The 23,751-nt window shown below is 47.4% G+C and overlaps 2 protein-coding genes and 2 gene segments (V, D, J or C); all 4 read right to left on the reverse strand.

Moving 5' to 3' along the window:
* The window catches only part of LOC103346896 (immunoglobulin heavy variable 3-23-like), a 504,788-nt gene that overhangs the window by 149,116 nt on the left and 331,921 nt on the right, over positions 1-23,751 (reverse strand).
* LOC100353328 (immunoglobulin heavy variable 3-11) overlaps positions 1-23,751 on the reverse strand; it is a 215,931-nt gene that overhangs the window by 8,946 nt on the left and 183,234 nt on the right. The gene's annotated exons all lie outside the window — the stretch shown is intronic.
* LOC138847316 (vinculin-like) lies at positions 1,568-2,563 on the reverse strand. The gene has a single exon (XM_070065665.1). It carries the CDS (start codon positions 2,561-2,563, stop codon positions 2,018-2,020), a length of 546 nt encoding a protein of 181 aa, XP_069921766.1. The 3' UTR covers positions 1,568-2,017.
* On the reverse strand, positions 6,405-6,965 carry LOC138847317 (immunoglobulin heavy variable 3-23-like). The segment is given in 2 exon segments: positions 6,405-6,778; positions 6,882-6,965. Coding segments are annotated over 2 exon segments (420 nt in total).

The raw sequence follows: 23,751 nt of genomic DNA on the forward strand, positions 1-23,751 counted from the left end.
CCCTATATAGCAGGCTTGGGTTCAGATGCCTCAGACAGGACAGTGCCCAGTGCAGATGTGGTGTCCTGGGTGTGTAGGGTGATGGCTATGATTGGATTCAGATCATGTGAATTTTTATGTTAGCATATTTTTAAAAATGTGAAGGCAAATAGCTTGTTTCATTTTAATATGTGTGTACCCTTCATATCGAGTGTTAGCAATATCATGTCCCTCATTTATTTAAATAACCATTAGTTCCTTTTCATCTATATGAAAGATATTGGGATAGAGATAGAGAGAGAAGGGGTGAGAGATACAGAAATGTAGAGATGGAGAGAAAAGGTGACAATGGGAGATTTCTGCCTTTGGGTTGACAGCCCAGACATCCCAAATGCCTATGACATCTAGGAGTTAGTCTTTCTGAACCCTGGATCAAGAAACCGTGTCTGTAATTCCATCGTCGGTGGTAGGGGCTCCTTTGCTTGTAGCGTCGTCTACAGTTTCCCATGATGCATTATGAGGGGAAAGTGTGGGAAGCCGTGAGGCTGGGCTCAGTCATTTCTCTGATGGGAACACGGGTGTCCCTAGTGGGGACTTAGCCAATTTTGTCCTAATGCCTGTCACCCACTTTTAAACAGATAAAGGACTGCAAGTGCATTTTTTAAGGTTTACTATGTTTTGTTTCCTTATTCATCCATTGCCTTAAAGTTTAAAAATTATTTAAACTGTTTAAAACTGTTCCTGAACACAGAACACTGTACATGGTAGTGGGGTGTAGAGTGCTATTGGAATGTGCATGGTAGAAATGGGCAAAGATCAACTCATTATAGTTCACATTTCCACCTCCTTTCCATCACTCTGTTGGGAGGCCTGGAGACCTCAGTTCTAGTTATTCGTGGAACATGCTGTGTGTTGTGGTGAACTGAGTCAGCCCACTGTGGTGTGGGCAGAAGCATTCCTGCCCTTGGTGGTGCTTTCTGCCCTGGTATCAGCTGCCCTGTGTTCCCCCCCACTTCCCTGTGTCTAGTAATCATGACTCTGAGTTGAGATCAAGCACTGGGTAGAAGTCCCTGTGTCACAATTCACCCCCAGTCCTGTGTTCAGGTTGCAGCTTTGTTCCCAATAGTTCAGTCTACAAAGAACAAGTGTGCATAAAACAGTGAATGGATTCTTTCACATTTGGACATAGAATATTATTCAGTATTAAGAAGGAGGTTGTTCTGTCATTATGAAACATGGGTCAGCCTGGAGTATACATACTAAAAGAAATGATCCAGGATCATGTGGACACATAGTATGTGACATTAGTTATATATGCAGTCCACAAGCTTGAATGGACAGAGATAGGAAGTACAATGTTGATCACTGTCTACCATGACCCAAGTGTTTGTCCCCTTCCAACCCTGCGGGAAACTGGGGGAAGTTCCAGGCTCCTGACTTTAGGCTGAGCCATCCCAGCCTTTGCAGCCATTCATGAAGTGAACCAGTGGAAGGAATTCTCCCTCCATCTGTTGGTCCCTTCCTCTCTTGCTATAACACTGTCATTCACATTTTTTTGTAGGGTCAGCAGCAACACGGAAACCCCAAAACCATTTTTGGAGGCACAGTGATTTCCTTCTTAACTGAATTGCCTGGGCTCTGGGTCTTGGGAGCCTGATGGGAGGATGAGGACCAGTAAAATGGAAACAGAAAGGGAAATGTTCCCTAAAGAATAAGGGCAGAAGAGGTGTCTGGCTAGTGTTCACTTGGATTCTGAGCTTAGGTGAAGTCCATGGGCTAGAAACCCATGCCTACTGGGATAGAGTGTGCATGAATATAACTGTGTTTTGAGAATACAGGCTTTATATGGAGACACATCTCAAAGCATCCATGACAAAAGAGTATAAATGGTTTCTAATATGAAGAGGCCTCCATTCCTTTCTGATGTCAGGCCAGGTTGTGGCATTCAAGCCCCAGCACCTATGGGTGTCTCCTGGGCCTTGATCATTTTCCTTCTATTTAGTAGGGGTTTCTGTGCCAACCATGTCCAGTTAGGTGCCTACTGGTACCAGGGAGTCTTTCTAACCCAGCGCAGTGTAAATCCAGCTTCTGTTCGAATTTTGACTGAAGCAGCTTCTGCTTCTTGCACTGTCTCCTTCACAGGCTGCATGGGACTCTGAGCTTTGTGAACCAGCATGTCTGTGGCCTGCTCAGACTCCTGGTCGCTGATGGGAGTCCAGCCCAGCATGGTAGCCTTCACTGTGGACAGGATTTTGAGCTGGGTGCTTAGAGTTGGGATTCGTTCACACACCTGTAAGAGGTTTGTTCTAATCTGCTTATCTGTGCACTGCTTGGCAACCTCCTTGGCCAACCGAGTCACCTCATCCGAGGCCTTGGCGATGTCCTTGGCACACTGAATGAGTGCCCGCTTGGTACCACTGCCTTCTCTCACAAGCCGAGACATCTCGGCCATCAGCAGAGCCATGTGTTTGGCTGCTGCAATGATATCATTGCCCTTGTTGGACCATTTGCGAGCTTCATCATGGAGCTGCCTGGCAGCCATCATCATTGGCTGGTTAATCACCTCCCCGGCTTTTTGTGGCATCTGAAATGAAATAGATACTTAAATACCTTGAAGATTAATTATACATATGATTAGGAGCCTATTTCCTAATGTTGAAAGATCTCAAGCAACTGATCCCAAGGGAAGAAATCAATTGTTTAAATGCAGTGATGATAAGGTGGAGACAGGAGCAGCACTGGAGTGAGCCTGAGGGATTCCTGCCTCCCGTGTCAGGATGCTGAGTGCTGTGTCCTAGTTTGGTTCCAGTTTCAGATTCCTGCCTAAGCCCCTCTGGGAGGCCATTGTGAAGTTCCACAACTCCCACGTGGGAGCCCTGGACAGAATTCCAAGCACCTCACTGTCACCTGACCTAGCTGAAGCTTTTGTAGCCATCTGGGAAGTGACCCAGGAGTTAGAAGATCACTGTCAGTCTCAGTCTCTCTGTGGTTTTGGACAAATGCATACAGACAAGGTATTAATAAAATGATAAAGTTTAAAATTTATATCATATCTATAAAATTTAAAAAGAAATATAAAGCAAACATATACAATGCACAGGTGCCTGGGGGACATGGAATGGCGTCGTCTCTGGGGAGTACATCCAGTGATGACTCCACGCTATGAGTGGATTCAATATCAGGGCCTCATGGAGGACGCTGAGGTCTCCAGTGCCCTGAACAGGACCACAGGGAATGCTGGGAGCAGCCTGCTGGGGGTGGATGTGGTTTGTCCTCATAGCATCAGTGCTGAGCATGGCCCTAACGTAACAGCACTGACAAGGGGTACACGGTCTGGATGTTTACATGAAAAGTATGGAATAACCAGACTCTGATGGCACATGCAAAGTCCTTGTAAAACTACTGAAGGAAACATTGGGCAAAATTTCCCTGATGTTGGTCTGGCCATGATTTCCCTTTCAGATCTTCAAAATTCAAGAGACCTAAGAAAATATTTTCAGATCATGCTGCATAACTACAGAGCTTCTGCATTACAGACTGACTGAGAAGTAAGCAGCCTACACACCAATGGGAAGTGACTATTCTCATATCAAATGTATGATCAATAGCCTGTATCCCAAAGGAATAAAAAGGAACTATCTGTATGAGCTGTGTTTAGAACTGGTTCTGAGTCTTCTGCAGTCTCAAAATAACTGTGATACACAATTGGCTTCTTCATCCTGATCGACAGATTCTGCGTCATCAGGCCTACAATGGGTATAGAAGCAAACCTCTCTGATTGTGTGTGGCTCAGTGTTGCTATGGATTCATTCTGGTGGGGGCAATAGGCGCAGAGTCACCACACAGACCCGGGAGTTGGGTGAAAGCAGGCCAGAGGCAAGCAGCCCACAGACTCATTTGTTTCAGTAGGTACAGTAGCTTATATAGCTGAGGCAGCCAATCTGGTCAAGGGGCATTTTATGCCTAACCAATCACAGCCTGTTGCCAGGCAGTATCTGAAGCCATCCAATCACACCCTGTTGCCAGGCAGGATCCGTTGCCAGGTGGCATTGAAGGCATGCCTGAATAAATGATGCTTGCAGGTGGCATTACTGCCATGCCTTAGTAACTGTTGCTTGCTTGCCAGCAGCCATCTAGGCATGGCCTTCTCATTCCACCACAGCTCAGTGTGTCCCAAAGGCGTTGTGTTTTAGGTGTGCTCCCAGGGAGACCATGGGAGAAAAGATGGGAGCTCTGGGAGTGAGGCCTAGTGGGATTTGTTCATTCCTGGGGAATCTGCTGTTGGAGGTACCACGGAAGATCTCCTGGGTCCCCAGCTTCAGCACAGAGCACAGTGCTACTAGAGTCAGCCCTGGTCTCGTCTGAAGTCCTGTGTGGGGATGGGGTCCCTCCCATCCATGTTCACAAAATTAGCCTGAAGACTGCCATGATGTTCACAATATTATCATGCCTGATGGCACAACATTCTGCAGTCACTATGCAAAAACTTCTGTAGTCCCATGTTCAATTAAAGCAGCATCATTCTCAAGAGTTCACACATATAATCCGGGAAAATTTGCATTTAAGAAGGAATGGATAATGGGACAAATGGACAGAGTTATATTTTAACAGGAAGTTTATATGGTTATAGTATAGAGGCAGAAATTCTGGTATCTTGGATAACATGGATGATACTGGAGAATAATATCCAAGGATAATATGTCAGGATAAGTATACTCTGCTAAAATACCAAGGCCCAGAAGGCAAATAATATGTGATGCTACGTATATGGGATAAAAAGAATGAACTCACAGAGGCAGAAGTTCAATGGTGAAGACCAACTTCTGTGCTTGGGAGGAACAGAGGAAATGCTGGAGCAAGGTCAGAGTTTCAGTCCCACAGGATCCACATGTTGAGGGGTCTACTGTGCAGCATGGTAACAGCAGTTAAGAGAATATAGTGTCTGCAGAATTCCAAGACATTAGACAAACGACAGTCTACCATGAAAAACATGGGTTTTGTGATAAACATGTCAGTAAGTCTGACTTCATTATTCCACCAAGTATACACTCATTTATTCAACACATATCATTATACCTCATCAGTCTATATTAAATATTATTTATCAAACATTTATGAATATGAAATGGCAAAAAGAGGAAATCATGAAGATTCAGAGCTCTGAATACTGGTGTTGTGTTTTTCCAATGTTTTATGGAGATGATAAAGGAAGGCAGTGCACTCAGCCTTGGCAGCTTGAACCCAGGAGCATGGAACTGCATCAGTGTTCCCACCTTGGTGATGGGGCCTCATAACACATCCGTCATCTACTCTCTTCCAGGGTGCATTGTCAGTACAATTATGGGAAAGTGTGTAAATGGGCTCCGTCCAGCACTGTGATATGCAGCATGGATGTATCCCTCTCTAAAAAGATGAAAGACGACAAATGGATTGATGACCCCAGTCAGCGTAGACATGGAGTGAAGAGCAGGGACTCTGGACACATGGTCTCTGGGACTGGCTCTTCCTGCAGCTGTGATCCAGCCTCAGGACACTGGTCATCATGCTGGAGCCACAGACACAGCTCCCCGTGATGATGTGGACTCCAGCCCCAGAGTGCACAGCCACTGTGTGTCCCACTTTCTGCTCTCCCTGAAGCATAGCAGGTGCAGGGGGTCCCAAGACACTGGAGCAGAACCAGATCAGCTGGAAGTGCACACCCAACAATTTTCATTCAGTGATGACCTTGACTGCTGATGTCCAGTGCATATCCCTCCTGAGATCAGGCAGGGAGCCCCCCAGGAGGGGGCCAGAACCTAGAGGATGAGGAAGTCCCTGTAGGCTTCCCAGGGGCCTGCAGAAGCCCAGCCTGAGACACAGCTGAGCTGGAAGTACATTCGTGAGTGCTGTGACGTTCACACAGGGACCACAGACTGTTCCAGGATTAAAGGGAAATGCAGGTCGGGTTAAAGTCTGCAGAAAGTGAGTGTGGATCACCCACATGTAGAGTCAAAGGTTGGTTCAGTGCACTCTTTCTCGTTGTGGTAGGAGAGGGATGAGTGGAATAGTTGCTGTTTAACAGATCAACGGCCCTGTCTCAGCTGTCCCTGGTTATACAGGGAAAACCGAAACTGTCCAAAGCTTTCAGTACCCTGAGGGTGCTGTCGTGAGTCAGGTTGGAAGAGACTCAATAGTGTCCTCAATATTCCCACATCTCTGACCCTGGTGAGCACAGTCGCTGTCCATGAACCAAATTGTTCATTTAGGACTTCTTCCTTTTACATCAAACTTTCAATCCGTCATTGAAGTTGGGAGGGACAGAATCAAAAAGTAGAATTCTTCCCTCAAAACTGTTACAGGTGAGGAAACCCCAGTTCCCTGACAGGAAACCAGGGCTTCATCTCCCTATGTGCCTGTGCAGGACCAGAATCCGGGCTCAGTGGATGTTATGCGCCCCTGGTGGAGCCGCGCGTCCCTGCAGGGAGGTTTGTGTCTGGGCTCAACTGAGGGCCCCTCACTGTATCTCTGGCACAGAAATAGGTGGCCGTGTCCGCGGCTGTCAGACTGGTCATTTTCAGATCCACCGTGGTCGAGGTTTTGGAGATGGTGAATCGACCATTCAACCAGCTCGCGTAGTATGTGCTACCATCATAACTAATGTATCCGATGTATTCCAGCCCCTTCCCTGGAGCCTGGCGGACCCAGCTCATGTTGTAGCTACTGATGTCGAATCCAGAGGCTGTGCAGGTGAGTGTCAGATTTCCTCCAGGCGTGACCAGGCCTCCCCCGGACTCCTTCAGCGGCTCCTGACACTGGACACCTGCAAACACAGACATCCTGGTCAGGACACTGTCACTCACACTCTCTGTGTCTCTCACTCACGTCCTCTCCCAGACTCAGTGCCCCGTATTCTCCATCATTACCTTTGAGCACAGCGACCAGGAGAAGCCAGCGCAGCTCAGTCTCCATGGTGAGGGTCTGTGTTGAATGTGATCACTGAGTGGACACCTGGGCATCCTGGGGCTGGAGCTCCTGTGCCAGAGCTGCAGGGTGAGGGCTGGGCTGGTTTTCATGGGCAGAGGGAGCCCTATTTGCATGTGCTGCCCCTATATAGCAGGCATGGTGTCAGATGCCTCAGACAGGACAGTGCCCAGTGCAGACGTGGGTGACCTGGGTGTGTAGGGTGATGGCTATGATAGGTTCAGACTGTATGAATTTTTATTTTTTCATTGTTGTTTTAACAGATGAAGGCACTGACTTCATTTCATTCTAATATGTGTGTGCACTTAATATCCAGTGTTATCAATATCATGTCCTTAATTTTAAAGTAACCTTCGGTTCATTTTTAACTATTCTCATGACATTGGAACAGTGACAGAGAGAGAATGGATGAGAGATATAGAAATGTAGAGATGGACAGTGAGTTGACAATTGGAGGTTTCTGCCTTTGGACTGACAGCTCCACAATACCAAATGCCTACAACATCTAGGAGTTGGTCTTCCTAAATCCTAGTGCCAAAGACTGGGTCTGTGTTTCCTCCGTCAGTGGTAGGAGCTCATTCACTTGTAGCATCAGGTACAGTTTCCCATGATGCTTTATCATCAAATGGTGGGAAGCCATGTGGCTGAGCTAAAGCAGCACTCTGATGGGAGCAGGCGTGTCTGTGGTGGGGACTTAGCCAATTGTGTCCTAATTCCTGCTGCCCACTTTTAGACTGCCAGTGGATTCATTTAAGGTTAATTATTTTTGTTTAGTTTTTTCTTAAAAATGTGGTTTTGTACCATGTGATTTTCCTCATTTTTATAAAGATTTATTTCATTTTTTTTAGTCAGAGATACATAGAGAAAGAAGGAGAGGCACTGAGAGAGAGAGAGAAGAGTCCTCCATCCACAGGCTCCCTCTCGAAATGGTAACAATGGTCAGAGCTGCACTGATCTGAATCTAGGAGCCAGTTGCCTGCACTGGGTCTCCCATGGATTACGGGAGCTGAAGATGGAAGCCATCTTCTACTGCCTACCCAGGCCACAACGGAGAGCTGGATTGGAAGTGGAACAGCCAGGACTCCAACTGGCGTCCATATGGGATGCCAGCACGGAAGGCAGAGGCTTTACCCACTACACCACAGCACCGGCCCTGATGATCTTAATTATATATGGAATCCACAAAAGTGAGCTCACAGAGGCAGGAAATACAATGCAGATACTGAGTCTGGGAGTAGAGAAGAAAAGGGACCACATTCCTGCAAGCACAGAGAGTTTTCTGTGACCAGAGAGGCACGTGGAGAGATCTACTGCACAGCACGGGGACAACAGTTATGAAGCTTTATTGTGTTCTTTCCAGTTCCTGCAGGAGTAGGCATTTGTCATTCGATCACAAAGAATGGTGGTGTTGCTAGGGAAGGACTTGTGAGTTCGTCTGACTCTAGAATTCCTGATGAAATAAATCCACATCAACACCTTTCCTTATACCTCACATACAGATTCAGGTACTATTTGTCAATTTAACATTTATGAAATCTATTTTGAAGGGACAATTCTCTGTTGATTTGTCTTGCGTCTGTCTGTGGTTTTATTCTAAGAAGAAAATTACGTGGTGTTGCAATCATTCCTGGTACTAATGCAGTCACGAGGCTGTGAGTTCATCGGCATGTGAGAGGTTATCTGTCGAGTCCGGCTGGCACAACTGCCCCACCACTGCCCTCTCGAATTCCTCCCCTCCCATGTGTGAAGCTGAGTCATTTTAGAAGAGCCCCTGTCTTCACTCAGATCAAGTCCATGGAAACCTCTCTCTGTGCTGTTTACTTCACCCCCGCAATCTCCCTGTGTCCAACTGGTTTCACAAGACATTAGTTCATGGACAACCAAGGCCCACCTGCCAACTCCTTGAAAACACAGTCATCAGAGAACCCAGTCCTGCTTGCCCAGACAAGGCCACCCTCTTCTCACCATGGTGCAGTCCTGCCATTTGTCACCCTGGGGACCCAGCATCTTATACAACTGACAGCCCCTCAGCACCTGGGGGGAGACTCTGTCATGGTGTTTACACAAATGGAATATGTTTCTATCAGTTATAATTTGAGTGAATTCTCTTGGTGGGGCAATTTCTTGTGACTGTATATATCTGACAAATTAAATTTCACATTTTCTAGTGATGTAAATATGAGGTGTTCTCACATAACAATGGAATTCACTGTGTCAGATGGTGGATCGTGTCAATGAATTCTCTAGGAGAATGCATGAAAACTGTCCCCAGCTAAATAGAAACACTTTCTGTTTGTCAATCTTCTCTCAGAAAAGGCAGAGATGTGACAACTGTTTTAATTTAGTAGGAATTTTTGTGTCTCTGGATTTAGATGGGAGTCACTCAGAACACACATTGCTGCATGAGGTGAGTGACTGGCTGCAGTTTCTGTAAGAACTGTTCATGGCAGATCAATTGCAGTTTAGCAGAAAATATCCTGTAAAACACAGGGGATCGCTGCACTGGGCATTTCTGGCTGCAGGAACTTTTTTTCCCCTTGAGGAGTATGAACTTGACAGAAGAGGAGTTATTTTCTCTTGGAAAGGATGAAGTACTGATGAGGACAGCCAGGGGGAGCCAGGGAGGGAGGAGTGGGGATTCTGGTCAAATGGTCTGGGGCTGGCTCATCATGCAGCACTGATTCAGCTCACCAGGTGGGTCAGTGTGTGGGAGCCCCTGGCAGCCAGATCCCAGGGATGGGGACTCTGACCCCGGAGCCAGAGCCCTGGACTGTCCCCCTCTGTTCACCCTGAGAGCACTGCAGTCAATGGATTCCACCACACTGGAGCAGAAACAGAACCTGTAAGTCCACACCACACACTTTCCAAACAGATTATTCCTTGAATACAAATGTCCACCTGTGCTTCCCATGAGTTCATGCAATGAGGTCATCTGAAATGTTTCAGGAAACTGAATGCAGAATTTCATGGTGCTGGGGAAACTTGAATGCACCTAAAATAATTCATCATGCTGTCATCTCACACCAGTATCCCAAAGAGAGTGAACAGGATGAAACTCTTAAAGGCAAGACTTGAGACTGTAAAGTTCTTGAAGAGGACACAGGACAAAAGCAAGTTCCCATTGGTTTGGGCAATGATAGTTTGATAATCTCCAAAGTACAGGCAACCAAGATACATAGACAACGAATAATGGATCCAACTACAGATTCTGAGTAACAAAGAGAAAGATTGAAGAACCAGGAGTCGCCCGCAGATGGGGAGGAAGTATTTTCAGATGACACCCATGGGGGCCAATGTTGTGGCCCTGCAGGTTAAGCTGCCATCCCTATGCATGCATCACACAGGAGCATGGGTTCAGATTCTGCTTGCTCCACTTCAAATCCAGCTGCCTGCTGGGATCCAGACCTGGGAACTCTGGGAATGATGACTCAAGTGTGTGTCCCCTTCAAGCCATGTGGGAAACTTTAGGAAGTTCCCAGCTCTTTGCATTAGGCTTGTCCAGCACCACCTTTGCTGCCATATAGGAAGTGAACTAGTGGATGGGAGCTTCTCTCACCATCTGTTGGTCTCTTCCTCTCTTGCTATAACACTGCCTTTCAAATAAAAAATAGATTTTTTTTAAAAATGGAAAGATTAATTATAAATATCATTAGTAGCCTATTTCCTAATGTTGAATGACCACAAACAACTGAATCCCAAGGAAGAAATCAATTCTTTAAAAGCAGTGATGATAAGGTGGTGACAGGTGCAGCACTGGAGTGAGCCTGTGGGATTGCTGCCTCCCGTGTCAGGAGGCTTAGTGCTGTGTCCTAGTTTGGTTCCAGTGTCAGATTCCTGCCTAAGCCCCTCTGGGAGGCCATTGTGAAGTTCCAGTACTCACACGTGGATACCTGGACAGAATTCCAAGCACCTCACTGTCACCTGACCTAGCTGAAGCTTTTGTAGCCATCTGGGAAGTGACCCAGGAGTTAGAAGATCACTGTCAGTCTCAGTCTCTCTGTGGTTTTGGACAAATACATATAGACAAGGTATTAATAAAATGATAAAGTTTAAAATTTATATCATATCTATAAAATTTAAAAAGAAATATAAAGGCAAACATATGCAATGCACAGGTGCCTGGGGGACATGGAATGGCATCGTCTCTGGGGAGTGCATCCAGTGACGACTCCCACCATGAGTGGATTCAATGTCAGGGCCTCATGGAGGAAGCTGAGGTCTCCAGTGCCCTGAACAGGACCACAGGGAATGCTGGGAGCAGCCTGCTGTGGGTGGCTGTGGTTTGTCCTCACACCATCAATGCTGAGAATGGCCCCAATGTGATAGCACTGACTGGGGTTCACAGTCTGGATGTTTACATAAAAAGCATGGAATAACCAGACTCTGATGTCAGATGTAGAGCCCTTGTAAATCTACTGAAGGAAACATTGGGAAAAATCTCCCTGATGTTGGTCTGGCCATGATTTCCCTTTTAGAATTCAAAATTCAAGCAACCTAAGAAAACCTTTTCAGATGATGCTGCATAACTACAGAGCTTCTGCATTACAGACTGACCGAGAAGTGAGCAGCCTACACACCGATTGGAAGTGACTATTCTCGTATCAAATGTATGATCAATAGCCTGTATCCCAAAGGAATAAAAAGGAACTGTCTGTCTGAGCCATGTTTAGAACTGGTTCTGAGTCTTCTGCAGTCTCAAAATAACTGTGATACACAATTGGCTTCTTCATCCTGATCGACAGGTTCTGCATCAACAGGCCTACAATGGGTATAGAAGCAAACTTCTCTGATATGTGTGTGGCTCAGTGTTGCTATGGTTCTGTTATGAGAGGAGGAGCGTGATGGGGGTAAGAGGTGCGGGGTCACCACCAGGACCCCAGGAGTTGGGTGAAAGCAGGCCAGAGGCGAGCAGCCCACAGACTCATTTGTTTCAGTAGGTACAGCAGCTTATATAGCTGAGGCAGCCAATCTGGTCAAGGGGCAGTTTATGCCTAACCAATCACAGCCTGTTGCCAGGCAGTATCTGAAGCCATCCAATCACACCCTGTTGCCAGGCAGGCTCCATTGCCAGGTGGTATTGAAGCCATCCCTGAGTAACTGATGCTCGCTTGCTAGCAGCCATCTAGGCATGGCCTTCTCATTCCACCACAGCTCAGTGTGTCCCAAAGGTGTTGTGTTTTAGATGTGCTCCCAGGAAGACCATGGGAGAAAAGATGGGAGCTCTGGGAGTGAGGCCTAGTGGGATTTGTTCATTCCTGGGGAATCTGCTATGGAGGAGATCACAGTAGATCTCCTGGGTCCCCAGCTTCAGCGAAGAGCACAGTGCTGCTAGAGTCAGCCCTGGTCTCGTCTGAAGTCCTGTGTTGGGATGGGGTCCCTCCCATCCATGTTCACAAAATTAGCCTGAAGACTGCCATGATGTTCACAATGTTATGATGCCTAATGGCACAACATTCTGCAGTCACTATGAAAAACACCTCTGCAGTCCCATGTTCAATTAAAGCAGCATCATTCTCAAGAGTTCACACATATAATCCAGGAAAATTTGCATTTAAGAAGGAATGGATAATGGGACAAATGGACAGAGTTATATTTTAACAGGAAGTTTATATGGTTATAGTATACAGGAAGAAATTCTGGTATCTTGGATAACATGGATGATCCTGGAGAATAATATCCAAGGATAATATGTCAGGGTAAGTACACTCTGCTAAAATACCAAGGCCCAGAAGGCAAATAATATGTGATGCTACCTACGTGGGATTAAAGGATGAACTCACAAGGCAGAAGTTCAATGGTGAAGACCAACGTCTGAGGGAGGGGGTAACAGAGGAGATGCTGGAGCAAGGTCAGAGTTTCAGTCCCACAGGATCCACACACTGAGGGATCTACTGTGCCGCATGGTGACAGAGGTTAAGAGAATATAGTGTCTGTAGAATACGAAGACATTAGACAAACAACATTCTACCATGAAAAATGTGGGTTTTGTGATAAACATGTCAGTAAGTCTGACTTCATTATTCCACACAGTATGCATTCGTTTATTCAACACATATCACTGTACCTCATATGCCTATATTAAATATTATTTACCAAATATGTAATGATAATGAAATGGCAAAAATGGGAAATCATGAAGATTCAGATCTCTGAATACTGGTGTTGTGTTTTGCAATGTTTTATGGAGATGATAAATGAAGGCAGTGCACTCAAGGTTTGGCAGCTGGAACCCAGGAGCATGGAACTGCATCACTGTTGCCTCATGGTGCTGGGGCCTCATAACAGATCCATCATCTACTGACTTCCAGGGTGCACTGTCAGTTACAAGTGTGTGAAATGTGTAAATGGGCTCCGTCCAGCACTCTGATATGCAGCCTGGATGTCTCCCTCTCTAAATAGATGAAAGACAACAAATGGATTGATGATCCCAGTCAGCACAGATACAGAGTGAAGAGCAGAGACGTGGACACATGGTCTCTGGGACTGCCTCTTCCTGCAGCTGTGATTCAGCCTCAGGACACTGGTCATCATGCTGAAGCCACAGACACAGCTCCCTGTGATGTGGACTACAGCCCCAGAGTGCACAGCCACTGTGTGTCCTTCTTTCTGCTCTCCCTGAACCACAGCAGGTGCAGGGGGTCCACGACACTGGAGCAGAACCAGATCAGCTGGAAGTGCACACCCAACAATTTTCATTCAGTGATGACCTTGACTATTGATGTCCAGCACATTTCTCTCTTGAGTTCAAGCAGGGAGTCCCCCAGGAGGGTCCCAGGACCTAGAGGATGAGGAAGTCCCTGTAGGCTTCCCAGGTGCCTGCAGAAGCTCAGCCTGAGACACAGCTGAGCTGCAGTACATTCCTGAGTGCTGTGACGTCCACACAGGGACCACAGACTGTTCCAGGATTAAAGGGAAATGCAGGTCGGGTTAAAGTCTGCAGAAAGTGAGTGTAGATCACCCACATGTAGAGTCAAAGGTTGGTTCAGTGCACTCTTTCTCGTTGTGGTAGGAGAGGGATGAGTGGAATAGTTGCTGTTTAACAGATCAACGGCCCTGTCTCATCTGTCCCTGGTTATACAGGGAAAACCGAAACTGTCCAAAGCTTTCAGTACCCTGAGGGTGCTGTCGTGAGTCAGGTTGGAAGAGACTCAATAGTGTCCTCAATATTCCCACATCTCTGACCCTGGTGAGCACAGTCGCTGTCCATGAACCAAATTGTTCATTTAGGACTTCTTCCTTTTACATCAAACTTTCTCTCCGTCATTGAAGTTGGGAGGGACAGAATCAAAAAGTAGAATTCTTCCCTCAAAACTGTTACAGGTGAGGAAACCCCAGTTCCCTGACAGGAAACCAGGGCTTCATCTCCCTCTGCGCCTGTGCAGGACCAGAATCCGGGCTCAGTGGATCTTATGCGCCCCTGGTGGAGCCGCGCGTCCCTGCAGGGAGGTTTGTGTCTGGGCTCAGCCTGAGGGCCCCTCATGTGACTCTGGCACATAAATAGGTGGCCGTGTCCGAGGCTGTCAGACTGGTCATTTTCAGGTCCACCGTGTTCAGGTTGGTGTTTCTGGTGATGGTGGATCGGCTTTTTGCCCAGCTCGCGTAGTATGTGCTACACTACTACCAATGGTTGCGATATATTCCAGCCCCTCCCCTGGAGCCTGCAGTACCCAGTTTATTTCATTGCTACTGAGGGATAATCCAGAGACTGTGCAGTTGAGTGTCAGGGATCCTCCAGGCGTGACCAGGCCTCCCCCGGACTCCTCCAGCGACTGACACTGGACACCTGCAAACACAGACGTCCTGGTCAGGAAACTGTCACTCACACTCTCTGTGTCTCTCACTCACGTCCTCTCCCAGACTCAGTGCCCCGCGTTCTCCATCATTACCTTTGAGCACAGCGACCAGGAGAAGCCAGCGCAGCCCAGTCTCCATGGTGAGCATCTGTGTTGAGTGCGATCACTGAGTGGACACCTGGGAGTCCTGGGGCTGGAGCTCCTGTGCCAGAGCTGCAGGGTGAGGGCTGGGCTGGTTTTCATGGGCAGAGGGAGCCCTATTTGCATGTGCTGCCCCTATATAGCAGGCATGGGGTCAGATGCCTCAGACAGGACAGCGCCCAGGGCAGATGTGGTTGTCCTGGGTATGTAGGGTGATGGCTATGATATGATTCAGATCATATGAATTTTTATGTTATCATAATTTTAAAAAGTTGAAGGCAAATACATTGTTTCATCTTAATTCAGTGTTTACCCTTCATATCCAATGTTAGCAATGTCATGTTCCTCATTTATTTAAATACCCATTAGTTCCTTTTCATCTGTATGATAGACATTGGGACAGTGATAGAGAGAGAAGGGGTGAGAGTTACAGAAATGTAGAGATGGACAGAAAAGGTGACAATGGGAAATTTCTGCCTTTGGGTTGAGAGCCCCAGACATCCCAAATGCCTATGACATCTAGGAGTTAGTCTTTCTGAACCCTGGAGCAAGAAAATGTGACTGTAATTCCAACGTCAGACATAGGGGTTCATTTGCTTGTAGCATCACCTACAGTTTCCCATGATGCATTATGAGGGAAAAGTGTGGGAAGCCGTGAGGCTGGGCTCAGTCAGTTCTGTGATGGGAACACGGGTGTCCCTAGTGGGGACTTAGCCAATTTTGTCCTAATGCCTGTCGCCCACTTTAAAACAGATGAAGGACTGCAAGTGTATTTTTTAAGGTTAACTATGTTTTGTTTCCTTATTCATCCATTGCCTTAGTTTAAAACTGTTCCTGAACACAGAACACTGCACATGGTAGTGGGGTGTAATGTGCTATTGGAATCTGTGTGTCGTAGAAATGGTACAGTTCAACTCACGGTCATTCACATTTCCACCTCCTTTCAATCACTCTGAGTTGGGCAGCCCTGAGGCCCCAGTTCTAGTTATTTGTGAAAAGTGATGTGTGTTCTAGTGAACTGGTCTGCCCACTGTGGTGTGGAGCAGAGTTATTCCTCTTGTGAGTGGTGCTTTGTGCCCTGGTATCAGCTGCCCTGTGTTCCCCCCTCTTCCCTGTTCTGTAACCATGACTCTGAGTTCAGGTCAAGCACTGGGTAGAAGTCACTGTGTCACAATTCACCTGCAGTCCTGCGTTAAGGTAATGCAGCTGTGTTCCCAATAGTTCAGTCTACAAAGAACAAGTGCGCATAAAACAGTGAATGCATTCTTTCCCACTTGGACATGGATATTATTCAGTGTTAAGAAGGAGATTGTTCTGTCATTAGGAAATGTGGGTCAGCCTGGAGCATACATACTAAAAGATATAATCCAGGTAGATGTGGACACATAGTATGTGACATTAGTTATATATGCAGTCCACAAGCTTGAACTCACAGATGTAGGCAGTGCAATGGTGACCACTGTCTACCATGACCCAAGTGTTTGTCCCCTTCCAGCCCTGTGGGAAACTGGAAGAAGTTCCAGGCTCCTGGCTTCAGGATCAGACATCATAGCCTTTGAGCCATTCACGAAGTGAACCAGTGGACGGAAGCCTCACTCTACATCCGTTGGTCTCTTCCTCTCTTGCTATAACACAGTCTCTAAAATAAAATAGATACTTAAAATAAATTGAAGATTAATTATACATATGATTAGGAGCCTATTTCCTAATGTTGAAAGATCTCAAGCCACTGATCCCAAGGGAAGAAATCAATTGTTTAAATGCAGTGATGATAAGGTGGAGACAGGAGCAGCACTGGAGTGAGCCTGAGGGATTCCTGCCTCCCGTGTCAGGATGCTGAGTGCTGTGTCCTAGTTTGGTTCCAGTGTCAGATTCCTGCCTAAGCCCCTCTGGGAGGCCATAGGTGAAGTTCCAAGTACTCCAACGTGGGAACCCTGGACAGAATTCCAAGCACCTGGCTGTCACCTGACCCAGCTGAATCTTTTGTAGCCATCGGGGAAGTGACCAGGAATTAGAAGATCACTGTCAGTCTCAGTCTCTCTGTGGTTTTGGACAAATACATAAAGACAAGGTCTCATATAAAACGATAAATTTTAAAATTTATATCATTTCTATAAATTATTAAAAGAAGATATATAGACAGACATATAAAATGCTATCAATTTGGGACCATCATGTATGTCCATGTTAGAAGCACAATGAGACATCGCATCGCTCCTGTTAGAATGGCTATTATCAGACATACCAGAGCTGACATGTTTTATGGAGGTAGAGAGAGATGATAACCCTGGTACAAGTCTGTGTCAGGTTATTAGTAAAACCGTTATGGAAAAGCATCAAAAACTAGAAATAGAATTATTACATGATGTTCAAGCACCATTGCATGGACAATGAATATGAAATCCCAGGGAGGTGTCCACGGGATCTGCAATCAGTGTGGCAAACACCTCTGCAGTTCCTTTTCATTTAAAGCACCGTCATTCAAAAGAGGTCACACATACGATCCAGTGACATCTCATGGAAGCAGGAATGGAAAATGAAGAAATGGACAAAGTTACATTTTAAAAGGAGTTTAAAAGCAGTGCAGAGAAAGAAATTCTGTAATTTTGGACAACTTGGATGATCCTGGAGAATAATGTGCCTAGGATAATATGTCAGTAAAAGTACACTCTGCTAACCATCCAGGCCAGGAAGACACATAATATGTGATGCTACCTACATGGGACAAAAGGATGAACAATGGCCAGTCAAAAAGATTCAGATCTCTGAATACTGGTGTTGTGTTTGCCAATGTTTTATGGAGATGATAAATAAAGGCAGTGCACTCAGCCTTGGCAGCTGGAACCAAGGAGCATGGAACTGCATCAGTGTTCCCACCATGGTGATGGGGCCTCATAACAGATCCATCATCTACTGTCTTCCAGGGTGCATTGTCAGTTACAAGTGTGGGAAAGCGTGCAAATATGCTCCATCCAGCAATGTGATATGCAGCTTGGGTGTCTCCCTCTGTATATTAAAGAAAGACTCCAAGTGGATTGATGACTCATCAGCATAGACATGGAGTGAAGAACAGGGACTCTGGACACATGGTCTCTGGGACTGGCTCTTCCTGCAGCTGTGATTCAGCCTCAGGACACTGGGCGTCATGCCGGAGCCACAGACACAGCTCCCCATGATGATGTGGACTCCAGCTCCAGAGTGCACAGCCACTGTGTGTCACACTTTCTGATCTCCCTGATCCACAGCAGGTGCAGGGGTCCCACGACACTGGAGTAGAACCAGATCAGCTGGAGGTGCACACCCAACACTTTCCATTCAGTTATGACCTTGACTGCTGATGTCCAGGACATTTCCCCTCCTGAGTTCAGGCAGGGAGCCCATAGGAGGGTCCCAGGACCTAGAGGATGAGAAAGTCCCTGTAGGCTTCCCAGATGCCTGCAGAAGCTCAGCCTGAGACACAGCTGAGCTGGAAGTACATTCCTGAGTGCTGTGATGTTCACACAGGGACCACAGACTGTTCCAGGATTAAAGGGAAATGCAGGTCGGGTTAAAGTCTGCAGAAAGTGAGTGTGGATCACCCACATGTAAAGTCAAAGGTTGGTTCAGTGCACACTTGCTGGTTGTGGCAGGAGACGGATGAGTGGAATAGTTGCTGTTTAACAGATCAACGGCCCTGTCTCAGCTGTCCCTGGTGATACAGGGAAAACTGAAACTGTCCAAAGCTTTCAGTGCCCTGAGGGTGCTGTCCTGAGTCAGGTTGGAAGAGACTCAATAGTGTCCTCAATATTCCCACATCTCTGACCCTGGTGAGCACAGTCGCTGTCCATGAACCAAATTGTTCATTTAGGACTTCTTCCTTTTACATCAAACTTTCAATCCGTCATTGAAGTTGGGAGGGACAGAATCAAAAACTAGAATTCTTCCCTCAAAACTGTTACAGGTGAGGAAACCCCAGTTCCCTGACAGGAAACCAGGGCTTCATCTCCCTCTGCGCCTGTGCAGGAGCAGAATCTGGGCTCAGTGCGTCTAGTGCGCCCCCTGGTGTAGCCGCGGGCGCCTGCAGGAGTTTTGTGTCTAGGCTCAGCCTGAGGGCCCCTCACTGTGTCTCTTGTACAGAAATAGGTTGCCGCGTCCGCCGCTGTCAGACTGGTCATTTTCAGATCCACCGTGGTCGAGGTTTTGGAGATGGTGAATCGACCATTCACCCAGCTCGCGTAGTATGCGTTACCACCATAACTATTGTATCCGATCCATTCCAGCCCCTTCCCTGGAGCCTGGTGGACCCAGCCAATGCTGTAGCTACTGATGTCGGATCCAGAGGCTGTGCAGGTAGTGTTAGGGTTCCTCCAGGCGTGAGCAGGCCTCCTCCGGACTCCTCCAGCTGCTCCTGACACTGGACACCTGCAAACACAGACGACATGGTCAGGAAGCTGTTACTCACACTCTCTGTGTCTCTCACTCACGTCCTCTCCCAGACTCAGTACCCCGCGTTCCCCATCATTACCTTTGAGCACAGCGACCAGGAGAAGCCAGCGCAGCCCAGTCTCCATGGTGAGCATCTGTGTTGAGTGCGCTCACTGAGTGGACACCTGGGAGTCCTGGGGCTGGAGCTCCTGTGCCAGAGCTGCAGGGTGAGGGTTGGGCTGGTTTTCATGGGCAGAGGGAGGCCCTATCTACATGTGCTGCCCCTATATAGCAGGCTTGGGGTCAGACGCCTCAGAGAGGATAGTGCCCAGGGCAGACGAGGGTGTCTGGCGTCTTAAGTAGTCGATTAATGCCATGAGACCTGGAAATTGTTGTGAGATTATGGACAGAAAAGCATTTCAGTCATTTTTACAAAATTTATATAAATATATATTTATGTATTTGGAGGCAGAGTTATAGATAGTGAGAGAGAGACACAGAGAGAAAGGTCTTCCTTCTGTTTATTCCCTCCCCATTGACAGCTACAGGCAGTGCTGTTCCAATCCGAATAGATGAGCCAGGTGCTTCTTCCTGGTCTCCCATGTGGGTGCAGGGGCACAAGCACCTGGGCCATCCTCCACTGCCCTCCTGGGCCACAGCTCAGAGCTGGACTGGAAGAGGAGCAACTGGGACTAGAACCTGGCACCTGTATGGGATGCCGGCACCGCAGAGAGAGGATTAGCCAAGTGAGCCCTGGCTCGGGCCCTTAATTTATATTTTGAACATTTATTTATTTATTTGAAAGTCAAAGTTACACACAGAGAGAAGGAGAGGGAGAGAGAGAGAGAGAGAGAGAGAGAGAGAGAAATGGAGAGAGACACACAGAGAGAGCGCAATCATCTTTCCTCTGGTTCACATTCCAATTAGTCACAACTGCTAGACATTAGCGACATGGAAGCCAGGAGCCAGGAGCTTCTTTCAGATCCCCATGCAGGTACAAGGAACCAAGGACTTGGGCCGTCTTCTACCACTTTCCTTGGCTGTAGCAGAGAGCTGGATTGGAAGTAGAGCAGCTGGGACTTGAACCGGTGCACTGTGGGACGCCAGTACTGCAGATTTGGTCTGTAACATACTATGTCCCAGAACCGGCCCCCCCTTTACGTTTTTACCCTCCAGACACAGGGCCTGAGGTGGAGAGGCTGGTTCTTGAGCCATCACTCCAACACAGTGTGTGGGCTCCCAACAAGGGCTCAGCTCACTGCACAACAGTGCCTGCCCCTGTGTTGTGTCTGCACAAGCACAGAAATGTGATATTGGCATGAGTGATACCTCTCTTTGTAGCTCAGTCTTTTAAATAAATAAAGTAAATAAAATAAATAAAATAAATCTTTTTTAAAAAAATCCTGCTGTTGCTTACAGGGAATATGAAGTCTGAAGGATGTGTCCAAGCGATCTGAGGGTGCCATGTCTAGACATTTGCAGTCCCATCTCCCACTACATTGACCTCCTTCACAACAGTAAGTTCATGAACATGGAGCACTTTGGCTGGATTCTGTTTTTGACAGAGAGATGCACAGGGGACTAGGTTTCATGCAGGTGCATCTTAGTGTGGTGTTCCACGTGCCAATGTCTGTCTGTTCTTCACAATTTCTCTGCTGGGCAATTTGCTTCCCAATGCTGTCGAGTTGTGATAGATACAGAGGCAGCCCCACATGTTGAAAGTGTGTGGTGAGTGCGATGCGACTCACCTGTGCCTCTCTCACTCTTCATCACAACTACGCCAAGAGCAAATATGACATCCCACAGTGCTGTCCACTGCTCCTGTGTCACCCAGCCCTGGCCCACCTCCTCCAGTCACATTAAGGCCTGAGCCCCTTTGGGCTCCTTCACAACAGATTTCATCCAGTTCAGCACTGAGCATCATGTAGGTTTCCAGGGGCAGAAGTTGAAGGCCCTGAGGTTGCAGGTCCTGTAGAGCACAGGTGAATGAAGTTTTATTAGTTTTTAACCAAAATATCTGAAAATCTGATAATAGTAAAACTGAAATAAATTAGAGTAAGTATATTGTATTTTGCACAAATGTGCAACACATTAATCTTAACGCTGTTATCAAATTCAATGGATATAAGGTAAATAATAAAATGAAAGTTGCATTGTTTAAGATGTGCACCTCCCCCAAGGGAGTGCAAGGGTCTCACATGTGACTCTGGCACCCAACACCAGATTCCTGTTCCTGCAGCCCCAGGAACCACAAATGTATGGGAGGGTCTCTCTAATGTTCATAGTCCCTTCAATGCAGGCAGAACCTTCATGTCCTTGTCCCTCCTTAGAGCCCCTCTCAATGGCATCACTGGGTGGTGAGGTCCCCACATGCATGATGGGAGGCTCCGTGCATCAAGTATGGAGGGTAAGGTCCACCTAACATGCAGCCTTCAGCTGCTCAGTTGGAGCGACCACACACACACACCAAGCAGTGCTGGCTCTGCTCACGGCTCTGCAGGAACAGCATCCTCAGCCCCAATACCCCAGACCCTGCTCCTCTGTGTCCACTGAGTAAGAAAGTTATCAACCTGCAGGAGGGAACCATCATGACCAATGTCCTGGTGAAATCCTGTAGAAAATGTTCGTGAGCAGAGTCCACCCCAGACACTGTGCCAGCACTGATCCCCAAGACACAGAAGTCTGCATCTTCAGGGGATGGCTCCACCCCCAAAGCTGAGGACTGGGGAGGAGAACCATGGCACGTGGGGAAGTGACAGTGGGGATAGGGTCCAGCAGCAGGAGGGAGAGGACCTGGTGGAGGGGTGGGCTCTGCTGTGCAGGAGGGTAAGGACAGGTGGAAGGGCCACACAGCTGGGGCCCCACTGCCTGCAGCAGAACACTGAGTCAGGAGGTCTGATGAGGTGTCCTTGCCCCCGGCAACCCCCACACTGACCACCACTGAGTAAAACTAGCACAGGTGCCTGGGAGACGTGGAATGACATCGTCTCTGGGGAGTGCATCCAGTGACGACTCCCACCATGAGTGGATTCAACATCAGGGCCTCATGGAGGAAGCTGAGGTCTCCAGTGCCCTGAACAGGACCACAGAGAATGCTGGGAGCAGCCCGTGGGGGTGGAAGTGGTTTGTCCTCACAGCATCAGTGCTGAGCATGGCCCCAATGTAACAGCACTGACAGGGGGTGCACGATCTGGATGTTTACATGGAAAGCATGGAATAACAGGATCTGACATCAGATGCAAAGTCCATTGTACAACTACTAGAAGGAAACATAGGGCAGAATCTCCCTGATAGTGGTCTGTCCATGATTCCCCTTTTAGATCTCCAGAGTTCAGGCAACATAAGAAAACCTTTTCAGATGATGCTGCTTAAACTACAGAGCTTCTCTACTGCAAGTGGACCGATGAGACGTGAGCAGCCTACACACACATGGAAGTAACTATTTTCATATAGAACGTATGATCAGTAGCCTGTATCCCAAAGGAACAAAAGGACTGTCTGCATGAGCTGTGTTTAAAACTGGCCCTGAGTCTTCTAAAGTCTCAAAATACCTGTTTTACACAACTGGCTTCATCCTGAACAACAGGTTCTGTGTCATCAGGCCTACAATGCGTGTGGAAGGAAACCTCCCTCCTCTGCCTGTGGCAGAGTGTGTCCTCAAAGTGTGCGTGTTTTGGAGTGATTCCAGGGTGACCGTGGGAGAAGTGGGGGAGCTCTGCGAGTGAGGCCTAGTGGGCTTTGTTCATTTCTGGGGAATCTGCTATGGAGGAGATCACAGTAGACCTCCTGGGTCCCCAGCTTCAGCACAGAGCACAGTGCTGCTAGAGTCAGCCCTGGTCTCGTTTGAAGTTCTCTGTGGGGATGGGGTCCCTCCCATCCGTGTTCACAATATTAGGATGCCTGAACACTGTATGATGTTCACAATATTAGGATGCCTGATGGCACAACATTCTCACTGTCTGATCCTGGACTTCCAGCCTCTACGGCTGTGAGCTCCACACACCTCCCCTCTGGGGTACTACATTATGGAACCAACATGTGGAAAAAAAAAAATGGGTGCACAGCAACATACTAGCCACTCATCTGTTCCCACCTGAAACAGAGACTCTCCTTTGTCTCCAAATTTAGACAGAACCACTCCAAATTAGTCATTTCTACATCAGCTGAGAGAATTGCTTCAGTTTCTGTAAGATTCCTACACGAGAGAACAATTGCATTTTTGCAGGAGACATTTTGTAAACACATGGGGTTGATACAGTTATCCTGGTGAAGAGCAGAAAATTTGTTCATTCCTGATGATGATAAAGTTGAGAGTTGCAAGGACATTTTTGCTTCCACAGGAGGAGGAGCATGGCTGAGAACAGGTGCAGGCAGTCATTGGAGGAAGGAGTCGGGTCTCTGGACACACAGTCTCTGGGGCAGGCCCTTCATGCAGCAGGGATGCAGCTCCAGGGTTGGATGATTGGTGGACTCA

Source organism: Oryctolagus cuniculus, chromosome 20 (genome assembly GCF_964237555.1).
Source record: "Oryctolagus cuniculus chromosome 20, mOryCun1.1, whole genome shotgun sequence".
NCBI lineage: Eukaryota > Metazoa > Chordata > Mammalia > Lagomorpha > Leporidae > Oryctolagus > Oryctolagus cuniculus.